Source organism: Alosa sapidissima, chromosome 16 (assembly GCF_018492685.1).
Source record: "Alosa sapidissima isolate fAloSap1 chromosome 16, fAloSap1.pri, whole genome shotgun sequence".
Classification (NCBI taxonomy): Eukaryota; Metazoa; Chordata; class Actinopteri; order Clupeiformes; family Clupeidae; genus Alosa; species Alosa sapidissima.
The window spans coordinates 26,404,371-26,424,370 of NC_055972.1; the positions used below are offsets into that span (position 1 = coordinate 26,404,371).

Here is a 20,000-nt window from a genome sequence, read left to right on the forward strand (position 1 = left end):
TAAACAGTGTTGTAAGGCTGCGTGTATAAATTCGCTTGGAGCTACAGTGGAATTTTGAATTGCGACGACGAGAATTCTCGGGCTGACCGTTGATGTGCAGTGAGAAAGGTTGGAAATAGGCACCCACCAGCCCAGCACTAAACTCCGAGCGTGTTAAACAAAATCGGATATTTCAGGCAGTAAAAGCCCCGGTAAGAACCAAACTAGATTTTGTTCAAATCTACACACCTATGGCTACTGAAAAATGTAAGGTTCATTTAGCAAATGTTATTTTGAAGTATTAAAAAACATTGTTGTTTTAGAATTTTCAAACGAAATGGTTGGTAATTAGCACGTTTACGATATTACTGTAGCGGGAGCTCAAGTTTGAGGCAAAGTTAAAACAGTCAGTTAACGTGATGGATTTGTCTCAGGGGATGTGCAATGCTAAAGGGTGTGTGTGTGTGTGTGTGTGTGTGTGTGTGTGTGTGTGTGTGTGTAGATGGGGATAGGGGGGGCATAAAACTCTTCATCATGCTCGTCACACGCCAGTCAGCTAAATATGTCCCAGCTCAGACTCACACAGAGACATCCACACGTTTATACACGTACACACACACGCACACACACACACACACACACACAGATATATGCCCTGCATTCATGTCAGTCTGTCCCATTCCGTGCCTGCTTTTGCCCCAGTGGGAGCATGCAGAAATCAGACACCCATCCATTAGTTACCCCAACTCCTGCTGCAGCTTTTGCTCTGGCTGAGTAATTACCCCCCCCCCCCCCCCCCCCCACACTCCATGCCCCTCTAAAAAATTGCACAAGGAGTTCGATTCCAGGCGCGTTCCTTTGCCAATGAGCCATGACGAACGCCCCAAACCAAAAACTACAGCTAGTCTTTTTTCTCCAGACAAGTCACTTGAAGTTTGATTTTAAAAGAGGGAAAAGTACTGTAAGTGTGTGTGTGTGTGTGTGTGTGTGTGTGTGTGTGTGGGGGGGGCATCTAAGTGCTTAGTAGTCCGCCAGAGGGGGAAGCATGGAGGAGATGAGGAAGGAGTGTGTATATGTATTTATGTGTGTATGTGTGTGAGAGAGAGTGAGTGTGAGTTTGTGTGTGTGTGTGTGTGTGTGTGTGTGTGTGTGTGTGTGTGTGTGTGTGCATGTGAGATTGTGTGTGTGTGTGTCTGTGTGTGTGTGTGTGTGTGTGAGTGTGTATGTGTGTGTATGTGTGTGTGTATGTGTGTATGTGTGTGTATGTGTGAGTGTGTGTGTGTGTGAGTGTGTGTGAGTAAGGGGGTGGTGGGTTATAGAAGCATAACAGAACTCACGCAGACAGAGTGCCCTGAGAAAAGACAACGGAAGCGGAGAACAAGAGACAAAGTAAAAGCAGAAAAAAGAGAGAAAAGGAGGAGGAGGAGGAGGAGGAGGAGGAGGAAGGGCAGTGCCCACAGCATGCTTCTCTCCGTAGAGATGTGCCAGCCTCAGCAGTGGCGCTGGTGGTGGCAGAGGAGGCAGTCACTACTGGCTCTGAGCAGCGCACACAGCCGGCAGCTACTGGAGCCCTTTGATGAAATGCTCTTGTCATCTCTTCTGGAGAGGAGCAAAGCAACCCGGGTGAAGGGGAAACACCACCAACCCCACCAACACCAACCCTCCCTTTGTCTAACAGTCAATAAAAGAGCAACGTGGACTAATCTCAAGTCTCTCTGAGGGAAGAAAGGACAGATGAAATAATGAAAAGAGAAAGAGAAACCAGGCCAAGACTTTTATTCTCTCTCCTGTTCAAATGAAAAGAAGAGAACAGAGGAGAACAGAGGAGAGGAGTGGAGAGGAGGGGAGAGGAGAGAAGGGGAGAGGAGAGCAGAGGAGAGGAGAGGAGAGAAGAGGAGAGGAGAGCAGAGGAGAGGAGGGGAGAAGAGAGAAGGGGAGAGGAGAGAAGAGGAGAGGTGTGGAGAGGAGAGGAGAGGAGGAGAGGGGAGAGAAGGGGAGAGGAGAGCAGAGGAGAGGAGAGAAGAGGAGAGGTGTGGAGAGGAGAGGAGAGGAGAGGTGTGGAGAGGAGAGGAGAGGAGGGGAGAAGAGAGAAGGGGAGAGGTGTGGAGAGGAGAGGAGAGGAGGGGAGAAGAGAGAAGGGGAGAGGAGAGCAGAGGAGAGGAGAGAAGAGGAGAGGTGTGGAGAGGAGAGGAGAGGAGGAGAGGGGAGGAGAGGAGAGCAGACGAGAGGAGAGGGGAGGAGAGGAGAGGAGAGCAGAGGAGGGGAGAGGAGAGGTGTGGAGAGGAGAGGAGAGGAGGAGAGGGGAGGAGAGGAGAGCAGAGGAGAGGAGAGGGGAGGAGAGGAGAGGAGAGCAGAGGAGGGGAGAGGAGAGGTGTGGAGAGGAGAGGAGAGCAGAGGAGGGGAGAGGAGAGGTGTGGAGAGGAGAGGAGAGCAGAGGAGGGGAGAGGAGAGGAGAGGGGAGGGGAGGAGAGGAGAGGAGGGGAGAGGTGTGGAGAGGAGAGGAGAGGAGAGGAGAGGAGGTGTGAGTAAGGGACAGCTGTGAGTAAATCAGACTTTCAAAAAGTGGCGGCGCCCCACACACGCACGCACGCACGCACGCACGCACGCACGCACACACACACACACACACACACACACTCTAAGACAGGAGTATCAGATGGTGGACTGTGGGCAACACATCCATCTCCAGGCACATTGTATATTATATTCCCACACAGTAACAAGAAGACAAGGTGGTACTACAGTTGGAAAGTGAGTTGTAAATGAAGTCAATAAGTCAAAAGTTTTGAGTCTGTTCATATTCTGTTCTGTTTCTAAAGTGCATCAAGCTGTGTGAGGCTTTTGTGCTGCTCTATAATTCTGGATTCCACCTGGGTCCCTCACAAATAGTCTGGGGGGGCCATTGTGATGGTCGCTCCCACGCGGTGCCTGGGAATAGTGACCGCAGTAGGGAGGGAGAGGCAGCCTCGGACCACCTGCATTTCATGATAACACATCAAGGAGCATTGTCCATCCATCTCCATGGCGATCTGCGAGGCCAGCAAACACTTCATTTCCAACACCGGATGGAGCTCTCCCCTACACACATCTCACAGGGAGCGATGGAGAACAAAAGAGTAAAGAGAGTGAGAGAGAGAGAGAGAGAGAGAGAGAGAGAGAGTGGGATAGAAAGAGAGAGAGAGAGGAGAGGGAGTCCCTTTATGACGAATCCCAACAGTCACAAATTACAGGCTTTCCATAACACAAACACTGGCAGTGGAGGGCTTCCATTACACCAGCAGGAGGTCTCCCTACCATCCCTTCATCAAGCATGGAGGAGCCATGGAAGGGAACAGCAATAAGAAAGGCACTGTATCTACCGAGAAAGAGAGGGAGAGAGAGAGGGAAGGAGAGATGGAGGGAGGAGGAAGGAGGGTAAAAAAGGAGACAAACAGAAAAGAAGAGAAAAAGAGAAAATGAGAGACAGAATAAGAGAGAGGGACTAATAGAGAGCGAATAAGAGAGAGTGAGTGAGTGAATGAGAGGGAGAGAATAAGAGAGAGAGAGAGAATGAGTGAATGAGAGAGAGAGAAAGAGAGAGAGAGAGAGAGTCTGTGGTTGAGGGTCTGTCTTTGTTCCAGCACATTAATGCTGTCAGCGCTGGGGCAAGCTGGAGCAAATCCGAGTGACAGGGCTCAGCTTGTGGTCAGCCACGGCCGGCACGTTAATGTATAGTACAGCTCGTGAAGAATCCATTTCCCCGGCCGTGACACACAAAGGGCTTTTTTTGGGCACACCTCTGACACCGGCTGAGCAATAGACTTATAAATCACATCAGAATTCTATCAGATCTCTAACCTGATGGATGGGCTCACATAATTGCTTTATATCAGGAGAGGAATCTCAACTACACTGGTTCTATGGTATGTTATGCCAATCATGGCATTGGTTGGAATAAATATTTTACATGCCTTGGATGTGTCCTTTAAACACGCTATCTTTATATTTGGAGGGGGGGGGGGGGCATTCCTCATCCTCTGACAAAATTGAATACCTCAGTGGGGTTGCGTATGTGCATCTGTGGGATCGGCAGTGTGCTAACCAGTGTTGACAGGAGTGATGCTGTGTTCATGAAAGAGCTGACGGATCTTTAAAAACCTTTGCGCTCCTCTCCTCTCGTCCCAAAACTATACGATAGCACTGCCAGCACAGAGGAGGAGAGGCTCCATAACTGATCCGGAAGGTTGAACGAACACACACACACGGATACTAACATGCACACACACACACACACACACACACACACACGTGCACACAGGCAAACACACACACACACATGCACAACGTACAAACATGCACAGACACACAGACACACACACACACACAATCACATACACACACTCACACACAAACGTACAAACATGCACACACAAAAGTGCACTTATATTGCCACTCAAATGTTTGCTAGCACATATATACCCAAATACAAAGTGATGTGTACGGATAAAAATGTAATCTAGGCCGTCACAATATACTGCTTGCACGCTCCAGAGAACACACTTCACTTTTTCATAGTGACACTTTAGGGGGCAGGGGGTGGGGTAGGGGGCTGTAATAAAACTATTTCCTGTATGCAAATGCACTGTTTACTTCTTCCAAACAAATCATGATATGCCTTATGCAGAGAAAACACACACACACACACACACACTCACAGAGACATGTATCCACACATAGAGAGTAAATATTACTCAAAAGGATTTGCACTAGGATCCACTGACTAGACATTGTTCATGATCTGTGTGGCAAAGAGAAAAAAACTACTGTGTGCACCATCCTGTGCTCAAACATCAGTCAACTAAAGCAGACCTTACACCATATACTGAGAGGAGCCCAGGAGATGGAGAGGGAGAGAGAGAAAGGGGGGAGATTGAGAGGGAGAGAGAGAGGGAGATGGAGAGGGAAGGAGAGAAAGGGGGGAGATTGAGAGGGAGAGAGAGGGGGGGAGATGTAGAGGGAGAGAGAGAGACATGGTGGTTATTACTATTGTTCTGTTATTGTTAATGTTCCCTGACTATCCTTCCCTACTGATCTATCTGATGCAACTTGCATGCACCCAACTCAAATGCTTTAGCAGAACTCTACAACCTTATGGTGGAGAGAGAGTGAGAGAAGTGCGTGTGTGTGTGTGTGTGTGTGTTGCTTGAATAGAAATTAAGATTGCCCATGACTCAGTGGTGTCAGTTGAGAAGTGCTGGAGTGATGGAATGGGAGTTGAAGCAACGAGACGGGATTGAGACGGGATTGAGGGGCTGGAGGGAAACCAGAGGAAAGAGAACAAGAAAGGAAGAATAGAGATACTGTGCATGATAGAGAAAGTCAGAGCAAGAGAGAGGGATAGAATGAGAGAGAGGGATAGAATGAGAGAAAGAGAGAGTAAGAGAGAGAGGAAGTCAGTAGCAAAGAGGGGGATAGAATGAGAAAGAGAGAGGGAGAGAGAGAGGGAGTCAGAGCCAGAGATAGGAATAAAATGAGACAATGGGAAATGAGAGAGAGAGAGAGAGAGAAAGTCAGAGCAAGAGAGGGATAGAATGAGAGAATAAAAGAGTGCAAGAGAGAAAGAGAGAGCCTGTGAGCTAAGGCTAGCTGTGAGTGTGTAGCCGCACTGCTTCTTCCTGCCTGACTGTTCCCAGCGGTGCCGATGATGAAGGGTTAGGGGGAGAGCCGTCCAGACCCTGTTATTTTCACACATTTGCTGCAGGCGCCGCCAAGGACCCCAGCCAAGCTAATTCAGTCACATTGTGTCCCTCTGAAACAACACCGAGGGGGAGAGGAGAGGAAGGGAGAGAGGGGGGGGGGGGGGGGGTACTATCCCTCTTTTGATTTAGCCCCCAATCACTCTCAGAGATCCCTCCATAGAGAAACCTTGGGTGTGTTAACCAGCCCATCTACCACACACACACACACACACACACTCCTCTTAAACGTTAACTCTTCTACATTCTAATCAAAGGTGTAATATAGAGGAAAAATGGCCATGGCCATAATGAAAAGTTTAACCGTGTGTGAAATGGGGCTGTTTTAACAACCAAAAATATTAACCAAGTGCACAAGAGACAACTGCTCCTGCGTTCCATATCATTTCAATAGCAGTAATAAAAGAGCAGGTAAGTGCTTTGTTGTCTCATAGAGAAAGGAGTGTGTGTGTGTGTGTGTGTGTGTGTGTGTGTAAATGTGTGTGTGTTTGTGTGTGTGTAAATGTGTGTGTACAGTATGTGTGCGTGTGTATGTGTTTATTAATGTGTGCGTATGTGTGCGTATATAAATGTGTGTGTGTGTGTGTGCGTGTATGTGTATATAAATGTGTGAATGTGTGTGTGTGTGTGTGTGTGTGTATGTGTGAATGTGTGTGTGGGACGTAAGTGTCTTGTGAAGCACTGCTGCCGCAGGTGTGAAGCGGAATGCCAACACATCTCTTGCAGTCTGCAGCCACTGTAACAAGACTTATGAATAACATTAATCAACGCGCCAACACACACACACACAGACACACAAATGCATGCATTATCACACACACACAGTGATACACACAAGCAAACACACACACACAGACACACAAATGCATGCATACACACATACACACACACACACACACACACACACAGAAACGCGCACAAAAAGGCACACAAACGCACACACACACTTAACCATCTTAAATGACCCAGGAGAAAATGAAATGAACGGCCTTGACACTGAAGGTCGAAGATCACAATTAATGCCAGCGTATCTGCCACCACCAGCGTGCTGCCACCCCCGCACCCCACCGGTGCCCTCCTAGAGCTCGCCTCCTAATTACAAAACACACCTCATAATAATTCATGCCCACCTGCACTCTCACACCTTTAAGATTATTTCTCAAAACTTCTAAGACTGAATGTAAAGAACTAACTGGTTTAATGTCTATTGTGGATGGCAGAATTATTTTAGCCTCTATATAATTTTTTTTAAATATTTTTGTTGTTGTTCTTGGAGCAAAACTTTCTGGTTTCAGTGCAGACGTTGTGAATTGTGTGCACGCTGATGGAGGGGTCTTTAACACACTGCATCACCTGATGTGTCAGTGTATGCATATTGACTGCTGAGAGCACAAGGCCAAGCTTTTTAATTAGAGGCTATCGAGTAAACACAGTACACAGCCAGGCCCTGAGGGATTATGCATCTCTGTGTGTGTGTTTGTTTGTGTGTGTACAGACACCGCAGACAGCTTATATAGCAGAGTATATTAGTGTCTGTGTGTGTGTGTGTGTGTGTGTGTTTGTGTGTGTGTGTGTAAGCAAATGTCTGTATGCATTCATGATCCTCTAGATGAGTGAGTACATGTATGTTCTTGCATGCATGCCTGTGTATGACAACATCAGCTTGTGTGCTCTATATATTTAATATATGAATATTATGTGCATGTGAGTAAGTGTGGGAGACAAATCAAAAGCTAGGGGACCAAGGGAAAACAGGCCCTGTGCATTGGGCATGTGGCGTCCCGCCGGGGGACACAGCAGGGACAGGAGAGGAGACAGAGGATAATGGAAGTCTCCTGCAGCTCAGCTGCACTTTAGCACAGCTACAATGCTCTACACTGCTCTACACAGATACACTGTTCTACACAGCTACAATGCTCTACACTGTTCTACACTGCTCTACACAGCTACACTGTTCTACACAGTTCTACACAGTTCTACACAGCTCTACACAGCTCTACACTGCTGTTTGGTGTTTGGTACACTGCTGTTTGGTGTTTGGTGTCAGAAACGACTGGTTGGGGATGGGGTCTGCTGAGGAGATGAGGAGTGCCCTTTACAACACTGTAATGTAACTGTAATGTGTTGTAAAGTTACACTGTAATGTAACTGTAATGTGTTGTACATGTAAAGTTACACTGTAATGTAACTGTAATGTGTTTTAAAGGGCACTCTTCATGTGTTTATTTTTGGGAATGGGGGGGTGGGTGTTAATGTCTAGGAGGGCTAGGGATGTGTGTGTATATGTGTGTGTGTGTGTGTGGGGGGGGGGGGTGGTTGTAGGTCTGCTGAGGAGTGCCCTTTACAACACTGTGCATCCCATAACACTAGTGTAACACTGTTCCACAGCCCCACCTGGATCTAAATCACCCTGCGACACCACTGAAACGAGAACAGGCCCTCTGAGATAGCCCAGGGAGCCAACCGTGCGCCGGTCGGTCACTTTCACAGGCGGCCCCAGTTACACCCCACACAAATCACTCCACTGAATGACAGTGCACTAATCCCAGCCTCGGTGAGGGCGGAGACAGGCCTGGTAGCCGTCGCCACGGGGCGTACGAAAGCAGAATGAGAACATCTGGTCTTCAGAATAAGATCGGGCCCCCTGTGTGTCCCCGAGGAGAGGCAGGTACAGTAGGAGCTACACGGAGGTCCCTCTATCTGGGACGACATGGCAGCTTCTGGGTTAACTCGGAGTTCACCGCTGGCCTGCAGGTGGACTCTGCGCGCTTGACTGCGTAATTTATACGCGGTGAGAAAAGCACTGATTTAGTGAGGCGACATTCACACACTCGCGACTTCACAGCTTTTCAGGTACAAGTGCTGAATCGCAAGGAGTGTGAGAGGGGAAATGGATTTTTTTTTTTTTTATCCACCAACACTTGTGTGTGTAAAAACAGCCCAGGCAGTGTGACAGATGGATGATGAGATCCTTAAGTAGGTCACTGACAAACAAACAAACAAACAAGCAAAATATGTTTTAATAATTTCCGCTGCAGAACACAATACACAGTTTGTCTGTGCCATCAAAAAATGTGAACTTGCGAACTTGTTAGGAAGTAAGATAAGCACTAAGGCATGATGTGTGGAGGTGACAGGCACAGTGTGGTGAAGGGGCTTCTGGGGTTGACCTTACAGTGACCTCACACGCCCACATCTTCATGACTTCCACGTACCAATCTGACTCGAGGAAGCAGTTCACCTCAGGAGACCAAGGAGGCAACACAGCGGTTTAGAGAATCAGAATTCAGGGGGGATAAGGCACATTACCTTGTGAGAAGAACTCCGCCATCTTCTCTTTGTAGATCTTGTAATCCATTTCCAGGAAGACACAGAATATGACACGGTCCACCTGCGCAATGAGAAGAAGCAGAGAGAGAGAGAGAGAGAGCTTGAGAGGGATTTTCATAATTAAAACAGCTCACTTCCTTCAGTGAATAAAAAAAGGCATTCAGGATATAACCCCAAAGTCAATTGATTTTGACATTCAAAACCACCGTCTCAGGCACCATTAATTCATCCTGCAGAAGCTAATGGTATTAGCAGCAGTTTCTGTAAGTTCGCTCTGTGCTTTTCAGAATCAACCTTCATGCACACGATTGAGATTTCAAACGAAATAGAATAGCAGCTTTCATATCCATGACATTCACTTGAACACCTGTTCATTTGTGATTTCCACTGATGGAAAAGACATTAATCACTGACACATTACTATTTTCCGCATTTTGGCCTTGGAGGTCTCGTCTCCAAACAAACCCACCCAACGTGGAAGTGTCCACAAAGCACACTGCCCCAAACACCACATTAAGATATGTCACCTGTTTGAGCTGCTTCATTAGCTAGTTCAAGAGAGATGCACTTGAGTGCTTTCACTGCTTAACAGCATCATGGGAAAACATACCATAAGCGCAGATAAGTAAACCAATTAGTCGATTCCTTGTTCGGGACCACCCACGCCACATCAAGTCAACCCTTCCACCGCACCGCCCCCCCCCTCCTCCTCCTCCTCCTCCTCCCCAACTCCCATCTCCTGTGAAGACTTTTACAGATGGCATCACCACGTAGCAGTTCAGAGAGAAACGGAATCTCCTGTGTAGACTCGAGGGCCACAGGAATCAGTTGCAGGTTTCACCTTTGACATCTCTGTGTGGAGAAGAGAGTGATAAAAGCAACTATTCCCGGGCCTCTCTATCTCTCCCTCCCTCAATCTCTCTTTTTTCTCGCTCTCTTTCTTTCTCTCTCGCTCACTCACTCACTCTATTCCTCTTTGTGGATTCCTCTGTGGCTTTTTGAAACACAATGCACATGCACATGCACGCCCACCCTCGAAATGCAGCTGGCTCATCCAATGGAAAAGACAGCCATTTGGGTTTGCTTCTTTCTGACTTATTAACAAAGCACAGATGTCCCATTTTCTCGGAGCATTCAGAAGTTGGATGTAACATTGTCTATCATTTCACCAAATCAACCCCATGCAAACGCGCTGTTCACTGGGAGGAAAGACAGATTTGAACTGACAGGTAAACAAACCAAACACACAGCAAGTATAAGCTAGCACTCCAGCCCTGCTCTTTTCAGTCTCTCTGTCTCTCTCTCTCTCTCTCTCTATCTCTCTCTCTTTCTCTCCATCCTCCTCTATTTCTGCACACTGCCCTAGGTATACCAGCTCCCCCTGCTGAGGATGATATGTCACACAGTGGGGAGGTCAGATAATCGCTCCACTGACTATTGCAATATTCCAACATGGCCATGCAATGGCCTCCCCATTGTCCCTAATGGTAGAGGAGGCAGGCAGAGGAAGAGGAGGAGGTGCTACTCGATGGATGCAGCTGAGAAGCGCTGTGTTCTCTGGGGAAAGCTTTGGCCCCCTCACAGTCTCGCAATCTCAGTTGCCACCATGGCGCCACATGAGGACTTTCTTTCTTTTTTTTTTTTTTTTTTTTTCTGTCAGGGAGGCATGTCTGCCTTCAGGGTCCGTCCGAGCAGACCGCTGTCCATTAATAGTTTATAACCTGCCCTTTGGAGCAAAATGTCAGGGGGTGATTGGCGAGTGGCAACATTTTTATTTTTGTAAACGTCCCCAGAAGAGTTCTGTGTGTGTGTGTGTGTGTGTGTGTGTGTGTGCATATACTGTATGTGTGCATGTGCGCGTGTGTGTGCGTGTATGTGTGTGTGCATATGCATGTTTGTGTGTTTGTGTGTGTGTGTGTGTGTGTGTGTATGATGTTGAAGCAGCCAGGTCTTTGTTGGTAAAACACGTATCTCCTCTTGGGGCTTGTGGAGAAGTGAGCCACTGGCTTTGAGGCCGGCAGGAGTGGCCACAGGCTGGGGGGACAGATGGGGGGAGGGAGGGATAAGCTGGCGCTACGCTGCGCTGTGCTGCTTCACCTGCAAGTCCCACCCAGACAAGAGCAGGACAGCAGCTGGGCCCTGGGAGATTCACACACACACACACTCTGTGCTGCTGCTGTTTTTTTTTTTATGTCCTTATAATCCCCCTACTTAACAAGGAGAGCCCACTGAGATCAGGTGTTTACGTTTCACGTGGAGTCACACAGACGCTGCACAAACACAAACACAAACACAAAGGCAGCACCCCCGTCCCAGCGCAGCCCACCTTCTCCTTCATGTGAAAACACACACACACACACAGACACTGACAGAGACAAGCACACAGAAAAGACGTGCACAAAGGGAGATAGATGGGTGACACACAAACACACAGACATACTCAAACAGTGCACTGAAAAGGTGTGCATAAAAGGAGATACAGGCACAGATAAATACACATTAACACACACACACAGAACGCAGACACATGCACACACACACACATACACACACCAACACACATCTGAAGTGTCGTGCTGGGATTTGTTCTGCTTTTATGTAGATCATTAAAGGACAGGCGGACTCCTGGGGTGTGCGGTGCGGTGCGGTGCGGTGCGGTGTAGTGCGCTGCATGAGAGGGGAGGTGAGGAGGAGCTGGGCTCACAGGGCCCACACTCACCCCAACACCACAGTCTCCACCACACCTGGCACAGAGGCACGGGGACGAGGGAGGAGGAGGGGCTTGGAGAGGGAGACGTGCAGGAAAGGAACGTTAATTCCCTTTACAGTTTTTATTTTTTTCCACACATTCTGTGTTTTTCCACTTGGGCCCAGGTCCAGTAATGGATATATAATGGAAATGTACATAACAGTATATCTGCTGGTAATATTTAGAAAATGAAATTAATTATTAGACGGGACATGATTAAATTTGCATGCATTTTCAGACACTACACACTAAATAAAAACTGACTTGAAGATAACAGCAAGTAGAGGCCATTCCCATTTGAATTTGAGTTCATGTTTTTAACATGTAAACAGTGACTCCTCTGATGCCAGTGTGGTAGAGAGGTAGTCATCGATCAGTGTCTCCCTGGTGCCATGCATAGTATAGCCCATTAAACACACACTTACAGACTTCCTGTTTATTTTGTCACGGCAGATCAATGTTTACGCACGCTGCATCAAAAGTGTGATGATTTCTGCCTTTACAAGTGATTAAATACTGCAAGATTAAGCTAAGAAATTCTGTGACAGCAACGTAAAAAAGTCTGATGTGAAACCCCTGAGCCGAGCGCTTAGAACCCTGACGCGTCATGGCATATTACAGATACAGGATTAAAACTCTCCATACAGTCCCTCCACCCCCTTCAAATGCTGCACTTTAAATTTCAGTGGCAACTCATTTCCACCGAGCCCTGTGTGGATGTACAGCGAGCGGTGCTACTCTTTACTGAGGGGCGTCATCTTTGTCCAGTGATTTTATTTACAGGTCTTTAAACAGGGGCCCCGTGTGCTGTTCACACAGAGACACTGGGCTTGTTAGATAGCGCTTATAAAGGTATGCTGGGAACTGGCCACTGATAAAGAGCTGCTGGACCCCTGTGCCGAGAGAGAGAGAGAGAAAGAGCGAGAGGGAGACGGAGAGAGAGACAGAGAGAGAGAGAGAGAGGGAGGGAGGGGGGGAGCTCCTGCTGCAAACGGCAAACCACAGCCAGTGTAGAAGCGTGCGGGAGCCAAGGTTGAGAGAGTTAATGAAAGAGTAATTAGAAAGCTGGGATCGCTGCATGGAGGCCCTGCGCTGCCATTACTCATCTCTGATTGAAGGGCCATTGCCAAGGGGAGGGAGCGAGATGATTGGGTCCCTGCTCGCCAGTGGGGTGCGGTTGGGGTGGGGGTGCGGAGCAGTGGGGTGGGGGTGAGGAAGGACTGCCTGGAAACGTGCGCTCACACAATAACGTCCAGGACAAAAGGCCCATTTCTGAAGTGGGAGGCAAAAGGGGCCGACCGGGTGGCTGGGAGGCTGGCTGGCTGGCGTGATGCGGAGCTCATGAGCGGGGAATTATTCACTGTGTCTTCCAGCACAACAGGACAATTAAAAACCTCCCCTCTCCCCCTGCCTCCCCTCCCCTACTTCTCTGAGCGTCTGACAAGCTCTACTTTTTCCACCTCGCACACATAATGCCCAGGCCCCACGAAGATGTCAAAAACGCCAGCGTCCACGTCTTTCAGAACCCGTTTGGCACCCTCACGCTGCGCCTCTACCTCCACAGCAGCGCTAATGTGCCGGGGATCCATCTAGGACAGGAAGTAATTAATGTGCCTAATGTGCAGGCAGTTCGCCCCTGACCAGCCGTCACCGTGCTAAAACATGTTCGCACGCCATTTGGGAGGCGATGATGATGATGGCATGCTTCTTTTTTTTCCACATTTTTTAATTCATTCTTTTTTTTTTTACTCAGAAAGCTTGAAGGAGAGGGATGAAGTGGAGCCTCTGGTGGTGGAGGTGGAGGTGGAGGTGGAGTGGGTTGGGTTGACAAGACAGCAGGGCCTGGGCTTGTGTGGGATGGCTGGCAGTGGGAGCGCATCCCCGGGCCAGCGCCAGTGACTGAGCCCCCACCAGGTGCCATGGCGCATTCCCCACCAGCCGCTAACAGATGATCTGTCATCTACGGGCACCCAGGCTCGTAATTACACCGAGGGCACTGCCAGAAATATCAGATGGGCCAGGTTTGCACGCGCACTTTGTTACTGGTGTTGCCGTCTTGTTGCCGTCACTGGTAATATAAGGGACTCGTTGCCCGCATGCTAATTTTTTTCCCTCTTTTTCTACACTTTTTACTGTTTTTCTGTCTAAGCAGGACAGATACCACCTGGATACGTTTAAAGATCCAGCCACAGGACTGTTGAGCAGCACCATATGACTGATATCGAGGATAGCGACCAAGTTATGTGTAGCGCCTACTGCACTGACGACGGCTTGTGGATACGATCAGCCGATCCTAGAAGTCAACCGAGAGTGAAGGGCACCTGGAATGCCGAGGTCACGGATCCAATTGCCACGGAGCACGAGGGCAGATAAAGGATATTCGTTCCCAATCTACTCAGAGTCACCAGAGGGGTTAACGCAAGAGGGGGGTTTCATTAAGGACCAAATGAAAGCATGCATTTGGGGGCCGTGTTTAAAAAAAAAAAAAAATCCACTTAATCAATGCGAGACAGTCGGGCTCTGGAGAGGCGAGCAGTAGTTCTCATTGACCAGCAGGGTCAAAGGGGATCGATCACGCCGGGGTCAGGGGTTCGGGTAGGTCGCTGGCCCTGGTAAAGAGAAGGGCTGGAAGGGACACAGAGGGGAAGTGTATGTTAGCATGCATGTGTGTGTGTGTGTGTGTGTGTGTGTGTGTGTTAGCGGTTAGCTGCGGAGGCCTGGAGCGGGGAAAGAGGGGGGGGGGGGGGGGGGGGGCAAAGGACAGGGGAAGAGTTTCCAGCCCTTATTAGCAGTGTAATTACACACACCTGAGCCATACAGCGCATGAATGGACACTAATTAAAGAGGCCTGGCAGCCGACGGAACAGACTAGCCACACACAGAGAGAGAGAGAGAGAGAGAGAGAGAGAGAGAGAGAGAAGATGGTAATGATGTGAGAATGCACATAAACAATGTTGGAAAGATGATACATTTGTGTATGTACACAACCACATATGCTCTCTCTCTCTCTCTCTCTCTCTCTCACACACACACACACAAACAAACAAACAAACATCAAGAAGTTCACAGTATGAACTGGACAAATAAAAGACTGCAGGGAGTATACTACTACACTATAATACTATATGCAATGACTGCAGGGAGAGTACTACTACACTATAATACTATATGCAATGACTGCAGGGAGAATACTACTACACTATAATATTATATACAATGAAAAGGAGCCTATATGAAGACAGCTATAATAGGATCGGTAATGATGATATAGAACTGAGGTTGATGTATGAAGATTGATGTTCTGGGGGAGCCCTGATCAGTAGGGGAGAAAATTACATTCAGCACCGGACATTTCAGACAAATTATCCAAAGCTTTGCATCCCAACGTAAGGTCCAGGCTGAGGGGTGATTAACAAACCCACGCGTTCCCCTCAGTATAACCTTGGCTAAGGCCTCCCCTGCAATGATGAGCCAAGCCATGGTTACAGGCGCAGGGTCCAATGAAAGAACCCAGAGGAGTTTAATATTCCTGAGTGAACCTTGGTGCCCTCGGGTTAAATTTGCCTATCATTAGCATGCGAGTTTGCACCCTCTCACACACACACGCACGCACGCACGCACGCACGCACGCACGCACGCACGCACACTCTATCTCTCTCAGGTGTGGAGAGGAATGTTGAGTAATCTCTTCTCCTTCCATTCCAAACTTCAGGAAACGTGCACAATAATAGCTAAAACCTGATTATTTCGCCCTGTCAAGGAAACGAAAATCCATCTTCTGCAGAGACCATACTTAATTGAGTTATTCCCCTCAGAGTGTAAGAGAGAGTGTAGGTGTGTGTGTGTGTTTATGTGCCTGCACCTGTGTGTATTTATGTGCCTGTGTGTGTGTGTGTGTGTGTGTGTGTGAGAAGTGTATCTACTTGCTCACACCTTCGGCATTGAAGATCAACAGCAGGCTCACTTCCCTGTGTGCCGTGTCTGACTGGGTGCTCGCAGCCTATTGGATGCGTGAAGACGCGCTAACCGTGTCCGACTGGCCGCTAGCAGCTCATTGGCTGCGTGAAGAAGAACTTATGGACGAGGGCACATTTGACAGCCGGTTGAGTGGTGAGGTGAATCTCTGGTTGACTCGTCAGTTTGACATTGATTCATTGATTGACCCAGTCTGCTGGGAGGCAGCAGGAAGGTGGAGGAGGTGGAGGAGGAGAAGAGGTGAGGCGGTGGGGGTTGGAGTGGAGGTCCAGGGAGACTGCTTGGCCCTGGTGCAGAATTATCATTTCAGAGACAGAGGAGGGGTGGCTGCAGGGTGAGGAGGCAGGAAAGGTCAGCCCTTTGAACAAAACGCTGGGATCTATACATCAAAGCAGTGGCTGGAAAAATCCTTTAAGGAAGCACACATCAGTGAAAAACAGGAAAAAATAAATAAAATTAAAAACGTGAGAGGGGAGAACATCCAGAGATTTCTCCCTTCTCCAAACTGAAGTGCCTGAGCGATGCATGTAGCAGCGGACTGGGAGAGACAGACTCATGCGCCCACAAGTCCGGGAGCGATTATGAACAGCGCTAACGAGAGATGAGCGTTGGAGGATGCAAATGTACTCTCTTCCCCCATGGATGCTTAGCAAAGTGTGACTAAATAGATGTGTTAACATTGTAAATGGTGCAAAGCCTAGTTAATTCCATATAGATTAGGGAAAATAATAATAGTAATAAACAGACAACAAAAACAACAACGGCAGTACTCTTCAATTATATGCAGCCAGGCACCCAGGGATAAGAGCTCATCTATCTGTATGGAAATGGAGATTGGATTCTCTTCACAATATTTAAAGTTGCCGTACTGAATTAGCCAACTAAACATAAGCTGTTTTTCCAAAAGCCTTGCTGTGTGTACTGTTCAAACAGCACCAGGGCATTAGAGATGCTTTTAGAAGAAGACAAGACGGAGTCACAAGAATCACACAAGGCGTGCTAATGCAGGGGTTCTCGGTTAATGACAAATTCTCCTATCGACTCCACCGCGTCTTACAAGTAAAATGCAATCCAATGGCATGTAATTGGAATAAAGGGGCACAAAATGGAGGACACAAAATGGCACAAAATCACCCTTTCTCTGCTCCCGATGCGCCATTAATATCTCATCGGCTTAAACAAAAATTAAATAATTGCTGGTCCAAAAGAGGTGTGTGGTTTAAGCGTTTGTGTCAGGCGTGAGTGTTACTGGGAGGCCCCTATCGGCTCCTCTGTCGTGGGGACTATCGATGAAACGTGCACCATGAGAGCATTAAGATAATGTCATGGGGGCATGTATCAGAGTAATGTGAACATGTAACCAATAGCATATTGATCCCGAGGAGTGAATCGTCAGGATGTAGTGTAAGGGAGTAATTACAATGATGAAAAGCCTGGGTACCTCCCACACCATGGGGCGGAGGGTGATGGCCGAGGGGTGTGTGTGGGTGTTAAAGAGACAAAGAAGGAGTGGAGATGTGAGGAGAGAGAAGTGAGGAAGAGGAAGATAGAGGGAAAATGAGAGAAGTGGAAGAGAGGAAGAGATAGAGGAAGATATGAGAGACAGAGAAAGAGGAAGAGAGAAAAGGAGAAAAGGAGAAAAGAGAAGAGAAGAGAAAAGAAAGAGAGGGAGAAAGAGGATGAGTGAGGGGAGAAGAGAGAAAGAGAGCGAGAGACAGAGAAAGTCTAGAGAGAAGACAAGAAGAAGAGATAGAGAAGAGAAGAGAAAGAGGGAGAGGGAGAAAGATGATGAGTGAGAAGAGAAGAGAGAAAGAGAGCGAGAGACAAAAGAACAGGAAGAGGGAGTGTTTTTGAGAGAAATTTGAGATTTTAAATTGATACTTTATTACAAAAAGCAACAAACTTCATCAATCAATCAACATGAGCAAGATATATACAAAGGCAGAAGCACAAAATAAAAGAGAGAGAGAGAGAGAGAGAGAGAGAGAGAGAGAGAGAGAGAGAGAGAGAGAGAGAGAGAGAGAGAGAGAGAGAGAGAGCGAGCATGCGAGTGAGTGAGTATCTCTCTGATAATAGGAAGATGATTATGGAGCGTAGTGCTGTGCGGTAGCGTCAGAGAGTGAGAGGGGTAATGAGCTAAGCTCAGCAAGTCTGACTGGCGAGCCACTGGGTAGCGTGGGCATACTCTCCATCTTGCCCTGAGTGGGGGTGCCAGTGACACGAGCAGGGCATCAATACTGCATGAGTGATGCAGACGCTGTGCCAGGATCAGGGTGCAACCAGCAGCCCTCTCACTCACCCAGAAATGAGCTGGAAGGAGCTGGAGTGTGCTGGTATTTAGTCACAAACAAACAAACACACACACACACACACACACACACACACACACACACACACTAACACACACACACACACACACACACACACACACACACACACACACATATGCACAGTTGCACACATATGCAAACCACACACTTATGCACACAACACACTGGTATTTAGTCACACACACACACACACACACACACACACACCTCATCCTGTGATCCCAAAGCTTTAGTTCCATCATGGATAAATAACCACGAAGGTAAACATGCATACACATGAAGGAAGATTAAATGTGCTTGCCTTCACTATGAAGCGTTTTTTTTCCACTGCAGCTGAGCCTGATGAGACCGTCATGAGTCAATGCTGAGGTCTTCCCTGATTAGACAGGACCCGCACTCCACCATGATGGAAATGATTACGGCTGAGACAGGCAGCTGATGGATGAGGGCGTGTGAGGGTGTGTGAGCGTGTGCGTGCGTGCGTGCGTGCGTGTGTGTGTGTGTGTGTGTTTGTGTGTGTGGATGCTAATGTACAGCTGAGAGCTGAGAGTGAGTGTTTAGGACTCAGTGATCTAGCTACCTACTGTGCAAACACAGTAGGGAACAGGGTTGCCAATGAGACAACAGCCACACACACAGGAACACCCACACGAACACCCATACACCCACCCACACACACACACAAACACATACACACTCAAACTCTCACTCAAACTCTCAAAAACCTCAAGGCAAGTGGGTTCAACAAGAAGTCAGTGACAGAGAGCGGGAGAGGGAGAGGAGAGAGAGAGAGAGAGAGAGAGAGAGAGAGAGAGAGAGAGAGAGAGAGAGAGAGAGAGAGAGAGAGAGAGAAAAAAAATATGGCGGATACAGTATGACGGATAATAAAAAAGAACAAGGAATAAGAGGAAGCCTTAAGTCCATTTCTTAATCAATAATGTATCCAACCCATCGTCATCAGTCACGACGCCTGCTGAGCCTCCGCCTCAGGACCACAGGGCTTCTGTGTCACCACTGCTGCCACTGCCACTGATCTCCGGGGGGTGCTAACACACAGGACCCTGATGATGCCCTCAGGCGACCACTAGCCGGGATCTCAGACGCTGAGGTGTGTGTGTGTGTGTGTGTGTGTGTGTGTGTGTGTGTGTGTGATACAGAGCTGAGCGGAGCATGGACACCCCGTGGGGACCGCCTGATGTGGCGGCGCGATAAAGCCAGTAAAAGCCTCGTGTCGCTGCGCGGCCTGCAGCTGTGGCGTCTGATGACTTACTGTGCCTTACACGGACTCAGACACAGTACAGAGACAGAGGGCGGTGAGGACAGTGTGCAGAAAAAGAAACGAGTAACAAGAAGACGAGAAGATCTGAGTAGGTGAGGAAGGTATCCAAAAAGACGGACAAGAGTTAATGCTGAGGTTTCCCCTGATTAGACATCACCCACACTCTTCCTGATGCCGTAGGCGGCGATCAGACAGAACGCGGCTTTTGCGGTGAGGTGCGCCTTTTTTAAAGTTGTTTCGTATTGGCAGTAAGCGTTATTTGCGCTGCTTATGTGCCCAGAGCGCCTCGTGTTTTGTGCGCCTCGCGGTTTGCAGAGGCGCCCTGAGCACATCGAATTGAGAAAAATTAAACTCAAAGTGGAAAAGTGGCCGCGTTTTTTTAAAAACGGTGCACATTGCGTTTCATAAGCGGCAAAGAGTGTCAGCGGCATGGACTCAGACGCAGTCAAAAAAGAAACAAGTTGAAGGTATGAGTGACTAACTTTTATAATATCTAACAGACTGTTGTTCAGACTGTGGTTAACAAGAGTGAGTGTGCTGTGTGAACTTCGGTGAGCAGCGATTCTTCTTGATGTGACGTTTCACAGTGTTCATTCAGCGCAGCTTTTGCTTTGTTTTGCTTT

At 48.1% G+C, this 20,000-nt stretch overlaps 1 protein-coding gene across 7 annotated transcripts in view; it reads right to left on the reverse strand.

Moving 5' to 3' along the window:
* macrod2 (mono-ADP ribosylhydrolase 2) overlaps window positions 1-20,000 on the reverse strand; it is a 497,711-nt gene that overhangs the window by 47,341 nt on the left and 430,370 nt on the right. For all 7 annotated transcript variants that reach the window (XR_006023267.1, XR_006023266.1, XM_042065451.1 and 4 more), the window contains exon 9: window positions 9,024-9,105. Coding sequence is in view for 5 of the 7 variants with exons in the window: in XM_042065451.1 (XP_041921385.1) it covers window positions 9,024-9,105 (82 nt within the window). In the remaining 2 variants the exon portion in view is untranslated. The remainder of the gene's footprint in view (window positions 1-9,023; window positions 9,106-20,000) is intronic.